General features: G+C 42.8%; 1 protein-coding gene across 1 annotated transcript in view; it reads left to right on the forward strand.

Moving 5' to 3' along the window:
• Window positions 1–14153, forward strand: part of LOC122795687 (meiosis 1 associated protein) — a 1351776-nt gene that overhangs the window by 1021420 nt on the left and 316203 nt on the right. The window contains exon 8 of the mRNA XM_044063982.1: window positions 2989–3195. Coding sequence (XP_043919917.1) covers window positions 2989–3195 — 207 coding nt within the window. The remainder of the gene's footprint in view (window positions 1–2988; window positions 3196–14153) is intronic.

A 14153-nucleotide genomic window follows, 5' to 3' on the forward strand; every position in this document is an offset into this window, starting at 1 on the left:
TCCTCTGATTACCCTGTAGAGGAAGTCTCCTGGAAGAAGGCATGCAAAAGGAGGCACATTGACTCCCCGATAGAGTAATTAACTGAAGACCACAGACACCTCCCAGATGGGGTGGGGGAGGTCATTATCTGGACAAGACTGTCGCAGGTACTTGATCCCCCACAGAGGCCAACTTGCATATCAGTGTCCTGGAGCTAAGGGCAGTGCTTTTAGAGTTGCAAGCCTTCAAATTGCTCTTCCTTTGGGGACAGTTACAATCCAGGTAGACACTATGTCAGTAGTTTGTTACATCAACAGACAGAGAGGAGCCAGGTCTTATTCCCCTATGTTGAGAAGCATTCAGAGTGTGGTAGTGGGCAATCTTTTCCAACCACTTTCTGATAGCAATGCATATTCTAGGGAGCTCCAGTCTGATAGCAAACTGTGCAGATGTATTCTAATACCTCACAAGTGGTCTCTCAGTCCAAACATAATGGAAAATATTTTCCATCAGTTGAGCCAGCCTTGCTGCAATATTTTTGCCTCATCTCTAAACCACAAGTGCAGCAACTGCTTTGCCCTGATCCCCCCATCAGGGGAGTCACCGAGAGATACTCTTCTACACACTTGGCCCTCTGAACTGCTGCATGCCTTTCCCCCACTCCCTCTAATTCCAAAATTCCTACAGAAAGCAATCAGGCTGAAGAGCAAAGTTATCCTCATTGCACCTTATTGGCATCGACAGATATAGTTCCCCTTTCTTTGGCCTTACTTGATTCAACAGCTTTGGATTCTGGACTCAGCTCCAGATCTTTTGCCCCATCCAGAGGATTACGCCATACAAATATTATGAATGTCAAGCTGACAGCTTGGTTTCTCCAGTTCCATTAATAACCAGGCTACCTTCACTTTCTTCTCTGGTATGCCATATGCTTTTGGCCTCTCATAAGCCAGCTACCCACAAACTCTGTGCTAGTAAATGGAAGAAGTTTACCCTTTCGGCTCATGATAACAATATTGATCCTTTTTCAACACCCATTCCAATCCTGGAATTTCTAGCTTCACTTTTCATGGCAGGTGCTTCCCATTCTACCATAAAAGTTCAATTAGCAACTATTTCTACTTTTATAATGGGGTTGAAGGATACTCATTGGCCTGTCATAAGCTATGCAAAGCCTTCTTAAAAGGAACACTCTTGCTAAAACACCCTTATAAATATCCTGTCCCACCTTGGGATCTGAACTTAGTGTTACAAACTATTGTTCAACCTTCCTTTGATACCATCAGCTGAATGTGATCTAAAGTTTTTTAGCCTGGAAAACTTCTGAATTACAAGCCTTATCATGTATCCCTCCTTTACTGATTTTCCTATAAGACAGAGTTTCACTGAGAATCAATCTTTCCTTTTTGCCTAAGATAGTGTCAGAGGCTATCAATCAGACTATTAATTTACCAGTAATTTTCCTAACTTTGCTAATAAAGCCGAATACTGCTTACATTTATTATCTGTTCACAGTTATGTTTCTACCTACACAGAACTAAGAATTTAAGAAAATTAGATCAATTATTTGTGTCATTTTCATCTACAAGACTTGGCCAACCAGTGAGCAAAGTGACGCTAGCCAGATGGCTCAAAGATTGCATTTCTTTTATCTGTTATAAAAAGAAAATTAAATTGCCTAGGTCTGTAAAGGCACATTCTACAAGTGTTGTGGCTACTTCAGCAGTTTTTTTTTAATCTAGATCTTCTTCGGATGACATTTGTGCTGTAACATTGTCTTCTCCTAATACCTTTATTACTCATTACAAACTGGATCTGATCTTCAGAGGAAGAGCATCATTTGGTTCAATGGTGCACAGGAATATCCTTTCTTTAGTCCTCCTAAGGTCTAAGGTAGCTGGGGACTCTGTCCCATATGTTGAGGATAAAATGAGCATTGACAATATCAGATAAAGAAATTATGTACTCCCCATAACCTTCCATCTGTGTAATCCATTTTCATTTATCTTCAACTCCCCTCCCTCCTTCCCCCTGCCCTTGAAGTTTTTGATGGAATGTTAACTACCAAAAAAATAAAAAATATCCAGACATGTAGTCAGACACTTCACTTTATTTAAAACAACCAAACAACTAAGTGTTTTTGCCAAAACACACAATGGCTTCTATAGAATCATTTGGAATGAATAATGATGCTGTTTAAATACTAAAACAAAACGTACATTCTCACCAATCAAGTAATCCCACTTAAAATGGCATCATAATTTCACATTCCTCTTACTTAATGTGTTACTAAATATATATTGTAAAATATATTTTTTATATATTTTTATATATATTTTTTTACAGTCGAATAGGTAGTGAATAAAAATTGGGCATTGAACATTTAGTAACACATTAAGTTAGAGGGAATGTGATGTTATGTGATCATTTTAAGTGTGATTACTTGATTGATGAGAATGTATGTTTTGTTTTAGTATTAAGCGCTTAGTCATTTGGTTAAAAGTGAAGCGGCTAACTACGTTGTCCGGATGTTTTTTATTTTTGGTAGTTAATGTGTCATTGGGGCTTGTGGATTGCCGGTTATTGCTTTTTGATGGCATGGGTAATGGATATATCTCAATAGAGATTTTGTTATATGGTTCCAGGTATGGACTCTACAAAGGTTTTTGATTTTTTTTCACTCTGACTGTCTTTCTGCAAACTTGATGTAAGGTAATTGGGAGAGGAGCATTGTGGGTCGCGGTCAGGCTCAAGAGATTTTGGCTACCATGAGCTGTAGTAACAGCCGAGTCAGTTCCAGTGATCGGAACCGAGCCCATATGTCGAGGAGAAATTAAAATGGACAACACAGATGGAACATTATAGTGAGTACATAACTTCTTTATCGAGAGAGAGAGAGGGACAATAAGGATCTATTGTAATGATAAGTGCATAGCTATTGTTTTCCTGTAGTAAGTTTAATTATATATTCCAATATTATATTTCTTATTTATTGTTATTATTTGTAGAAAAGAGAGTGTATGCTGTTAGCTCGTTGTGAACCCCAGACTATAGGTCCCAGCTGGAATGTTGCTGTCTCTGCTTATTATGTTATACTTCCATCCAGTTCTTTGACTCTCCTGTTAAAGCCTGTGGCAGCAAGAGAGATTTTACTACCATGTGAGCTTCCTGTTTCTTCTGAAGAACCCCCAGAAGCAGCAATTAACAAAATAGAGGTAAGAATCAGCTGAATTACAGTTGTACAATGTTAATATTTTCATTACAAAGTGTAAAATCATGAATTTGGGGCAGGTTACGTGATGAAGTAAGCTAATAAGGACCATAAAACAAGAAACAGACTTGAGGAGGCAGTACTGGATAATCTAAATTTACCAGACTATATGACAACCTTTTTGGAAGCAACAGTAGTGGGAAGTGTCGCAAAGAGAAGAACTGATGCACTGTTTGTGTTTTACAGATGTTTGGTGATGTTTCATTTTTTATAATCTGTCAAGTTTTGAAAGTCTCATCCCCAGAAAATACAGATAAGGGAAAAGAGCTATAAATCACATTAGTGGGGTGGGTGACATAAAGGAAGTGAGGGTACCATTCTGTTTTATATGTAAAAGAAAATGGTTTCCTTGTCTGTTTATTCCTACTGGGAGTATAAGAAAAACTCTTAAACTCCCCAGGATGGCAGGCACTGATTCCAGCACTTGCATCTCCCTCTTGTTGTCTTCTTGTGCCAGGAACTGAATTGAACAAATAAGCCAGCTGAGGACGTCACTGAATGGGCTGAGGTGGAAATGGGAGAGACAGTGTGCCAAAAAGATGATTAAAATAGATTCCATATAAAGTTTTCAGTGCACTTTTACTAGAAAGATTATTTATTTACACTGCTGGGCCTTAAGTGAAAACAGAGTGTGTTCTCCTTTCCAAAGAAAAGATTTCAGCACTATCTAGCATAGTCTTTCAAATGATTAGGGACACTTCTTTCATGCAGGGAACATCTGAGTGGAGCTACAACATGCAGCTTTGATGTTATAGAACACCTGATTCTTTCACAGTAGGCACAAATGTGGTTTCCTCATCTGTAGCTTCCTCAGATACAGCTGACATATTCGGAAAGTAAGACATGACAACTTTCATGCTACTCACTGGATCTTTTATCTGTTTTCAGGTTCACATACTAGCCTAGATGTTTCAAATGTTGCAAACAGACCGTGTACTTAACCTTCTAATATGCATGCATTCCTGGTAGAAGACCAAGATGAATCAATTGGGGGGAGGGGGACGGGTAGTATGGATTTCAATAAGCATAAGATCAACAGTGGAGAGAAAGTTAAGATTAGAAACTTCTTATAGGTAATCCCTTACCTGTGGACCCCCTGTAGAAGGTATAGGCTCGAAAAAGAATCTACATTAATCCAGGGATTCATTTGGGTCCATAAGCATAGGTCTATACACAGACTTTATATTCAAGTGTAAAATTCTCAAATGAGTATTTTTATCAGAAATCTGCTTCTGAGCCTCTTGTTTCTATTTGGTAGTAACAAGTCAAATGTGGATCACATCCTTTGTAACCATCATGTGAAGAAAAATTTTGAAGTTAAACTGATTGATTGATTGAGTGGTGGCTTTATTGATCTGCCTGTTTAAATGTGGTAACCAAAGAAGACCACTGATCCCTATGGACCGATTTCAATCTCAGACTGGGAGTAGAAAGAAAGTGTAGTACAGCAGGATAATGGTAAAAATCTTAAGAGGAACAGAAGCAGTACAATCAAGCAAATGTCATTTTATTACTAAACATGTATACACACACACACACACACACACACACACACACACACACACACACACACACACACACACACACACACACACACACACATATACACAGACACACACACACGCATACACACACACAATTTTTTTTAGGTATAGTGTCCCTAGGCTTGTTACATTTCATAGTTGCCTTCCCTATATGTGCACTACCTCTAACCTTGAGTTTACTGATACAAGCTTTACCGACCTCTGCCATGTAGACCAGAGTATTCACCATTTTCCTTGTCTTTTCCCAGACTCCCTGTAGAGTTCTATTTAAGGAAAATGAGGAGGTGTTGAATTTTCTAGTTTAGTTTGAAGCTATTTTTTTTAGAAACTGAAGAATCATTTCAGCCCATTTGAGAATGGCTTAGATTGTGAATGTTTCTTTTCTGTAGTCTAACCTCACAAAAGTCCTTCTTTTGCAGATGCTCTATGCAAGATGTAAGCATCTATGGGCTGGCGTTTCCAGAAATGCCCTTCACCAAAAGTAATGTTTAATTTGTTCTTTTGACAAAAGAATGTAGAGTTTTTGTCATCTTCCACTTAAGCGTGCCTCAAATTATGCCATTCACCAGACATTGAGGCATACTGTCACCAGTCCTGTCCATATCCCCTAAAAAAACTAAACCAAATCATCTTTGTCTAATTTTCTGAGTATGCCAAATAAGAATTCATAAATTCACACTTTGAACTGTATCATTTGACAGAAAAAATCCAAAAGATTTCAGAATCTGACTTTCCTTCTACTTGGCACAGAGACATGCTTCTTAAATTTATGTAATGAAGAGGTTAACAAAACTACAGCTTTGGCCAGCTGTTCACATAATTATTTTTCTTTTTCCATGACTCATTTCATAGCGTCTGTGGTGAAGTAGATGCTGGAAAAACAAAATGTGGTCCAGCACCTTGATTCCTCAGAATGACTAGTGGTTGGAAAGTTGGTCATGGTGGTTTCAGTGTTATTTTTGGATTCCTGTCAATTTGCAAAAGGTAGTTTTGGTAAATGGTGAAAAATTTGAAAAACATCTCCAAAACTTCCTAAAGTAAATATCTGAGGAAGCCTTTTTTGCAGCGGCACAAGTCCCCTTGCACTTCCGCTCCATCCCATGTGGGTAAAAACCCTTGACCAGCACAAAGTTTTCTACACCAACTCACACAGCAGTGGAGAAAGACGTAAACTCCACCATCATCAAAGTAGCTTCAGTGAACATGCTTTATGCCTTTCAAGTTCACCAAAACTTCCTATGGAAACCTGATATGCTTCCATTATTTTCTGCATAGGAAAGTGTACTTTCAATATCAGGCTTGTGTCTTATGCCATCTATTTTAAAAGACTGACTTGGGTACCACTTTCCTGCTAGTATCTGGATTTACAGCCAGGTGACACTTAGTAAGCAAAGTTATAGTTTTCAGGTGCTTTACCAAAGAAAATGCTTTTTTTGAAAGAGGTCACTATGAGAGTGATTTTGTTTCCTTACCCACAGAGTGGATTGACCTAAAGCTGATTACATGTGTTGCTGGAGTGCAGGAGGAGTATGCCTTATGGAGGGGGGTTGTGTTCCATAAAAACTCTTAGGTTTAAAACTTCAAACAAAATACTTTTAGTTACTTGTTTCCATTAAAGAAGCACATTCAGTGAAATCATGATCTGATATTGTCCTTTTCATTCTTTTTCACTGATGGGTTATGGATTCGACCTTTGGATCCAACTCAGACACATTTCCAAGACTTGGATCTGAGTCTCAAGATCCTCCCTCTTCCCAAAATGCACTACACCATCCCCAAATCCCTCAGATTGAGTTTGCTGCCCTACTGCCTATAGAGGTATAGAAACAGGACAGATACAAGAAGGGATGAGGGTCCAACCTGAAACCTGAGGGTTCCCAGATCATCCAGAGATCTTCTAGAAGTGACAAGGCCAGAGGATGGCTGGGAGAGAAGGTGAGTAAGAATGAAAATGGACAAGGCAGATGCCAAGTTATGCTAAGTGCACAACTTCTAAATCTCATGTGCTTTTCATTCTTCCTCACTGATGGGTCAGAGCCCCCAGCTATGTAATTCTCGGGAGGTCCTCAAGGAAAGATATGCCAGTGCACTGTCAAACCAAAGAAAGTCCTGCTTCTGGAGACAATGTCCAATTTGTAATGTGTGCCAAAGGTATGAGTCTTTGACCAAGTGGCTTCAGCACAAATATCATCAATTGAAACTCTGGAAAAAAAAAGCAGATGAGGTGGCCATAGATCTGGTAGAATGGGCTCTAGGAGGACAAGGCAATTCAAATCTTCATTAGAGTATATCAGTGAAATACAGTCAGTAATCTATCTGGCTAAAGTAATTTTGGAAACTGTTTGACCTAAACAGTTAGGTGAGAAAGATACAAACAGTTGATCAGACTTATTGCACCTTTTTGTTCTGTGAAGATAAAAATGTAGTTGTCTGTAAACATCAAGAAGATGCAGCATATATTCACTCTAATAAGTAAAGTCGGAAAAGAAGACTGGCAATTGAACTGATTGGTTAATGTTAGTTTCTGTGGTCACATTAGGCGTAAAGGAAGGGTTCGTCCATAGAGATACCCTATCTTTATGGAAAATGATGTACAGAGGCCTAGCAGATAAGGCCTAGAATTCAGAAACTCTTTTTGCTGAAGTAATAGCTACTAAAAAGATCATTTTCCAAGAAAGAAACTTCATGTCACAATTGCCTGCTGATTTAAATGGTATTCGAGTCAGCCCTTGGCGTACCAACATGAGATCCCAAGAAAGACTCCTTTCATAAAGCCTTTACATAACCTGGAAGCTGACAAAGATAAGGATCCAGTATGAAAACTGGATATGGCAGCATAAAAAGGGTACTGAGAAAAAGAAGGATGGCTGAAGTAGGCACTGAAAAAGGGTCAATGTTCTCTTTAGAAGCCCATATCAAAAATCTTTTCAACTTGCTTTTGTAGACCTTCTTAGTGGAACCCTTCTGGGAAGCCAAAATAATGTCACAGACTGGGAAAGCAAACACTGGAAATGGAGAAATCATGCAGTCAGCTTGAGGGTGTAGAGACTGAGATGCTGGAATTCTAACGGGTGAGATAGGAGAGCCTGACTGGGCTCCAGTATCCATGGAGGATATTTGAGATGAGACCAAAGGAAGAGGAACCATACCTGATGAGGCCAAAAGGGGGCAATAAGGATGACTGAGCTCTTCAGCCTTCTTGCTTTTTGTAGAAACTTTGGGATCAGTAGTAGAGGGGGATAAGCATAGAGGAGGAGGAGGAATGAAAATAGGCAACACAGATGCCAAGCTATGATAAACATATAACTTATTAAATTTGATCATTCTAGATCCTCTGTAATAACCCAGACATATTTGGTGTTCATCTTTCAAGCAGTGTGTCCTTTGTAATGTTGCTCTAGCTATCACAGAGGATGTACAAAAATAAAGAATGTTCAGTCCTTTGCTATCCATACAAGAGTATTAATGCCATACAATGCATATAGACAATAGATGAAGTAAGGTTCCTTTTTGTGTATATGCATTGAATGGCGTTAATACAGATGTCTGGTTGTAGCAGTTCAACAGTGTTGACCACTCTGTAGAGTCAAAGGACAGGATCTTTCCTATGTCCACCTTGCAGAATTATTCATGTTATACTACAAAAAAAGAATGCCTGAGTCTGATCCATTGGCAGAGGCAGGACAGATTTTATTCTCACCTATTCCTGGACCCCTAGAAGACTGGAGGATTTTGCCCATCTGAGACCTGGATAAATTCTAGCAGTTATTTAGTCTGGCAGTTAGTACATAGGCTGTGAACTGTTAACCAGTTGATGTGAGAGTGTTCAATCTCGCCGTTTGTTCTTACACCTGGGTTCGGAGCCGATCCTCGGCTCCGTGTCAGCCGCTTAGCAAAGCTCTGCATCGAGAAGAAGCTCGAGACCAACCTAACTCCCACAATCCCCCTCTGCCTTTACCTCAGATCTTATTTGCCGCTGCAACGTTCACATCTTTTTGATGAGCTCGGACCATCTCAAAGCTAAGATTAGTTATTTCTTATATTTCTTGTGCTATTTTATATAAAAAAATTCTCTTTAAGTGACTGTGTGTGTGTGTGAGTAGTGTATCAAGGGTTTCTCGGTTCCGTATATAGTTTTTATATACTTTATTTGAGTATTCCCTCGGGGCCTACCCCACCCTTTAACTTTACTGGATTTGACTATTGGATGTGACTTTATTAACAGGATTTGACAAATTTTACTGGAATTGGCAACTTTACTGGATTGGACAATTAGTACTGGCTATTTCACTGTTTCTGTATTTGATTTTGTAAACATGTCAGAAAAAGCTAAATCAGGCTTCAAACGGTGCCAATGTGGGCAGAAAATGTCTGTCACAGACAATCATAGTTCCTGCGTCTACTGTCTTGGCCCTCTCCATCTGCAGGAAGACTGCTACATCTGTCATTCTTTCAGTGGAAGGGTCATGACAGATAGGCGCAGGAAACTTATGGATAGGGGCCTTTTGAAGCCTGCATTCCAAGAGGCTCTGGATGCATCAGACCAGGCATCTAAATCCTTGAAGGAATCAAGTCGGAGCCCAAGTCATCGGCTCCGAGCTCTTCATTCAAAGTTCGATCACCGGTTCCACAGACTTCGGGGCCGAGTGTTGAACTGTTGTCAGTTACCGAGCCTCGAGTCTTGGAACCGCTTCCTCCTCCTGCACTTTTGAGGTCGGCTCCGTCTTCGATTCCTTCGATGCGTTCTTCCAGGCCCCTCTCTGACACCGATGTAGACCGTGTGGTGCAGAAATTGATGGAGAATACGGCCTTATCCAAACTCATCTCTGTCTCCTCCCAGTTGGTGTCGAGACTCAAGGCCTTCCTTATCTCCACCTGTTCCTCCTGGGAGGCCTATCCAGTCTTCGGAGCCAGGAGAGGCTGATCTGGTGATTGTGGAGCCCTCGGTGCCGGAACTGTCTTTTTCTCGGTCGGCACCGTTCACCTCGACTCCAAGATCCATCCTTGGGTCCAGGACGGAGAGTCGGACCGATGTTTTCCGACACTCCCTCTTGAGCCTCGGCTCGGATCGACTCGGCTCCTCGATGCCTTCGTGCCTGTCTCGGGATTCCTCCGATTTCGGGACCCGGGGCCTTCGACCTCATGAGGAAGGTGTTGTCTACTCAGACAACCACTTCAGCAGAAACAGCTTCTCCTTCCCATAAAGGTCCGTTATCCTCCTCTGCACCCACGGCTACATCTAAGCATCGAGCACCAGTGTCTCAGCCACCCCTAGAGGGTGCCCCCTCTTCCTCGGAGGCTTCTTCGGATGCCCCGAGGAAGTTCGAAAAGATTGTGTAAGAGGAGACACTTAGATTCTCCACAAGAATCATTGACATCGGACACTGACTTGGATGAGTCAGAAGGGTCCCCAAAATCACCCTCAGAGGATGTCTCCTTCTCTGACATCCTGGAGATCCTAAAGCAGAGAGGTGATTGGCAATCTCTTCCCCCTTCTGAGGATGAGTCAGTCTTGCTGAAGGCATTCGGTGCTCGCCCTTCCTCCTCCTGGGTCACTCCGGCCTTCGATGAGTTGATGGAACTGATTGCTCGGGAGACACCTGACACGGTGGAGCCAGTCCCGAGAAAGCCTAACAAATATATTACTGCCCCCCAAGATAAGGCTTATCTGACAAAGGGAGTGCCAGTGGACGCTATGGTGGTGGCAGCGGCCACAAAAAAGGAGATGTCTGAATCTTCCTCATCTGTCCATCTGCCTAACAGAGATTCTAGGACTATGGACAGGTATGGGAAGCGCATTTTTAGTTCAGCGGCTTTTTCTATGCGATCCCTGAACTATTTGACCCACTTCACACAGCTACAGAGGTATCTAATCAAAGAGTTGGGAGATACCCTCCAGGGTACTACAGATGCTGCTGTCTCAGAGAAAGTTACAGCACATCTCAATACCCTTACATCTATTGCAAACTCGTCCATGAGGCTGATCTCTCAGCGATTGCTCTTCGTAGACAATCCTGGATGCGCTTATGTTCATTTGCGGAAGCCTTCAAGTCTTCCTTTACTAACGCCCCATTTGATGATGCCACTCTCTTTGGCCCCAAAGTAAAGGAGACCCTTACCCGGTGTGAGCAAGAGGGAAAGACTCTGTCTGCTGTCGGAGTCCGTTTTTCCACTCCATCTAGACCGTACCCCAAAGGGCAACGTGGTGGAAAAATGTGGTTTCGAAAACCTCAAGGTTCTTTCCCAGGCACACAGGGTGATGCCCCCTCTAGAGGCAGAGGAGGGGGCAGAGGTGGAAGACGTCGCCCTGGCGGCAGAGGGGGTCCGCAAAACCAAGGTGACAGGGATACACTCCCCGGGAAACCTTTCCAGCACTCCTGTGAGGAGGCCTGACTGTCCTGCTCTGGAGGCAGTCGGGGGTCACTTAGCTTTATACCCTCAGGCCTGGCAAAGTCTTACATCAGACAATTGGGTAAAAAGCATTGTTACCAGAGGTTACAGAATTCCCTTCCTATTACCCCCGATTCCACAAAAAAGACTCCCAGATGTGCCGCCCCATCTGCGAGGCCCTGCAGCTATAGAAATTTCAAAGCTGCTAGAAAAAAGAGTCATCCAACCAGTCCCAGCGGACCAAAGAGGATTCGGAACTTACTCAAGGTTCTTTTTAGTTCCAAAAAAGACAGGGGACTGGAGGCCAATTCTGGACCTAAGCAAACTCAATACCTTCATCAAGAAAGAAAAGTTCCGGATGGTCACGCTTCAATCGATCCTTCCATTTTTACGGAAGGACAACTGGATGTGCTCAATAGATCTGAAGGACGCATACTACCACATCAAAATGGCCAGGGCATCCTGGGATCACTTGCGCTTCCGGCTGGGAGCCAGTCATTTTCAGTTTCAAGCCCTGCTTTTTGGTCTGACCTCAGCCCCCAGGGTTTTCACCAAATGTATGGCAGTGGTAGCGTCTCACTTGAGATGCCTGGGATTCCAGGTGTTTCCGTATCTGGACGACTGGCTCCTTTCTGCCACCACCGAACGTCGACTGATTCAGGCCAGGGATTACACACTACAACTTTGTGTTCATCTCGGAATTTCCGTAAATTTCGAAAAATCTTTACTACAGCCATCACAGCATATCTCATTCATAGGAGCAGAATTGGATACGCGTTGCTTGATTCTAAGGCTTCCTCCAGAAAGGATAGCCTCCCTACAAAACCATATATCCCTTCTTCTTTCATCCAGAAAATCCCCAGCGAAACTGGTTCTGAAGGTTTTGGGTCTCATGGCAGCTTCTCTCATTGCGATACCCTTGGGAAGACTGCACATGAGAGTTCTTCAATGGCTTCTGTTTGCACAATGGTCGTTCCAACAGTTACCCCTGACGCACGAAATTCACATCACAAACATATGCAAATCTCACCTGGCTTGGTGGCTCCAGACTTGCAATCTTTCCAGCGGAAGACCATTTGTGCTACCCACGCCAACAGTAACGGTGACCACGGACGCTTCCCTGATAGGGTGGGGGGGCATCTTTCAGGGACAGACAGTCCAAGGTGAATGGACCAATTTGGAATACAATCTGCACATCAATGTTCTAGAGGTGAGGGCAGTGTTTCTAGCGTTGCAACACTTTGCCTCCCTTCTTCCTGTAGGGACAATTGCAGTTCAGACGGACAACATGTCCATAGTCCGGTACATAAACAAGCAAGGGGGAACCAAGTCTTATCAACTATGCAGAGAGGCCATGAGAATCTGGCAATGGGCAGAGTCCACAGGTCGCTTTCTGATAGCAACGCACATCCCGGGGTTATCCAACGTCATAGCGGACAGGTTGAGCAGAGCCATCCTGTTACCTCATGAGTGGTCCCTCAAATAGTCAGTTGCGAAGGAAATATTTCGCAAGTGGGGCCAGCCTTCCTGCGATCTGTTTGCGTCTCCAATGAACGCCAAATGCAGGAGCTATTTTGCCCTATTACCTCCTCCAGGGGAAGTCCCCAGGGACGCTCTGGTTCACGATTGGCCCCCGGGTCTCCTGTACGCTTTTCCTCCTGTTCCCCTGATTTCAAAATTTCTGCAGAAAGCCAGCAACCTGCAAAGGACAATTATCCTCATTGCCCCATTCTGGCCTCGTCAAATCTGGTTTCCCTTTCTTCTAGCACATCAAATGCGGGAACTCTGGATCCTGGACCCAGAGCCGGATCTGCTGACCCACTCGTCAGGGGCTCTCCACCCATCGCTTCTCTCCCTCAGACTAGCAGCTTGGTTGCTCCGCTTCCCTTCTTAGCCAGGTCTGATCTTCTATCCCCTGCAGTTCAAAGTATCCTGGTGGCTTCTCATAAAGCTTCCACTACAAAGATTTACACTAGTAAATGGAAGCGTTTTGTGCACTGGGCAACTACACAACAATTGGATCCTGTAATAGCTCCTCTGAATAAGGTCTTGGAGTTTTTAACCGAACTGTTCCACCAAGGGGCTTCTCCTGCCACTTTGAGAGTGCAATTAGCTGCCATTTCAAACTTTCATGTGGGAGAAAGTGGGGCTCCTATTATGGCTCACGGACTTTGTAAGGCCTTTCTAAAAGGATCTTTCCATATTAGACCACCAGTTAGAAGTCCTACTTCACCTTGGAACTTGAACCTTCTTTTATCATAGCTGATGCTACCACCTTTTGAACCAGCCCCTTCCTGTCCTTTGACGTTTTTGTCATGGAAGACCCTTTTTCTGGTGGCTATCACATCGGCCAGGCGGGTATCGGAGCTTCAAGCTCTTTCAGTTAAACATCCTTATTTGATTTTTCACCCTGATAGAGTATCTCTTCGCACTAATCCATCCTTTCTTCCCAAAGTTTGCTCCGTTAATAATATTAATCAGTCCATTGAACTCCCCACCTTTTTCAAAATCACTCCAATAAGTTGGAATATATGTTACACAAGTTAGATATTCATAGACAACTCAGATTTTACTTGGACAGAACAAAGGATCACAGAAAATCGGACCAGCTCTTTGTAGCCTTTGCATACAGCAAGAAGGGCATGGCAGTTACGAAATGAACCCTGTCCAAATGGCTTTCTGATTGTATTATTTTTGTTTATACTGCCTCGGAACAATCTTTACCTGTCAAGCCCAAAGGGCACTCTAGAAGATCAGTATCTACATCCCTGGCTCATGCAGCCCGCCTGCCGTTAGACACTATTTGTGCGGCTGCCACTTGGTCTAAACCACATACATTCATTTCTCATTACAAAGTAGACATGATTTCTAGGGACAGGGCAACCTTTGGTTCCACTGTGCTCAGGAACGTTCTCCCCTGAGTTCCTCAGGAACACGGAGCTAGGGACGCTACCCAGGTGTAAGAACG

The sequence above is a fragment of the Protopterus annectens genome, chromosome 2.part2 (assembly GCF_019279795.1).
Source record: "Protopterus annectens isolate FY-2018-M chromosome 2.part2, PAN1.0, whole genome shotgun sequence".
Classification (NCBI taxonomy): Eukaryota; Metazoa; Chordata; order Ceratodontiformes; family Protopteridae; genus Protopterus; species Protopterus annectens.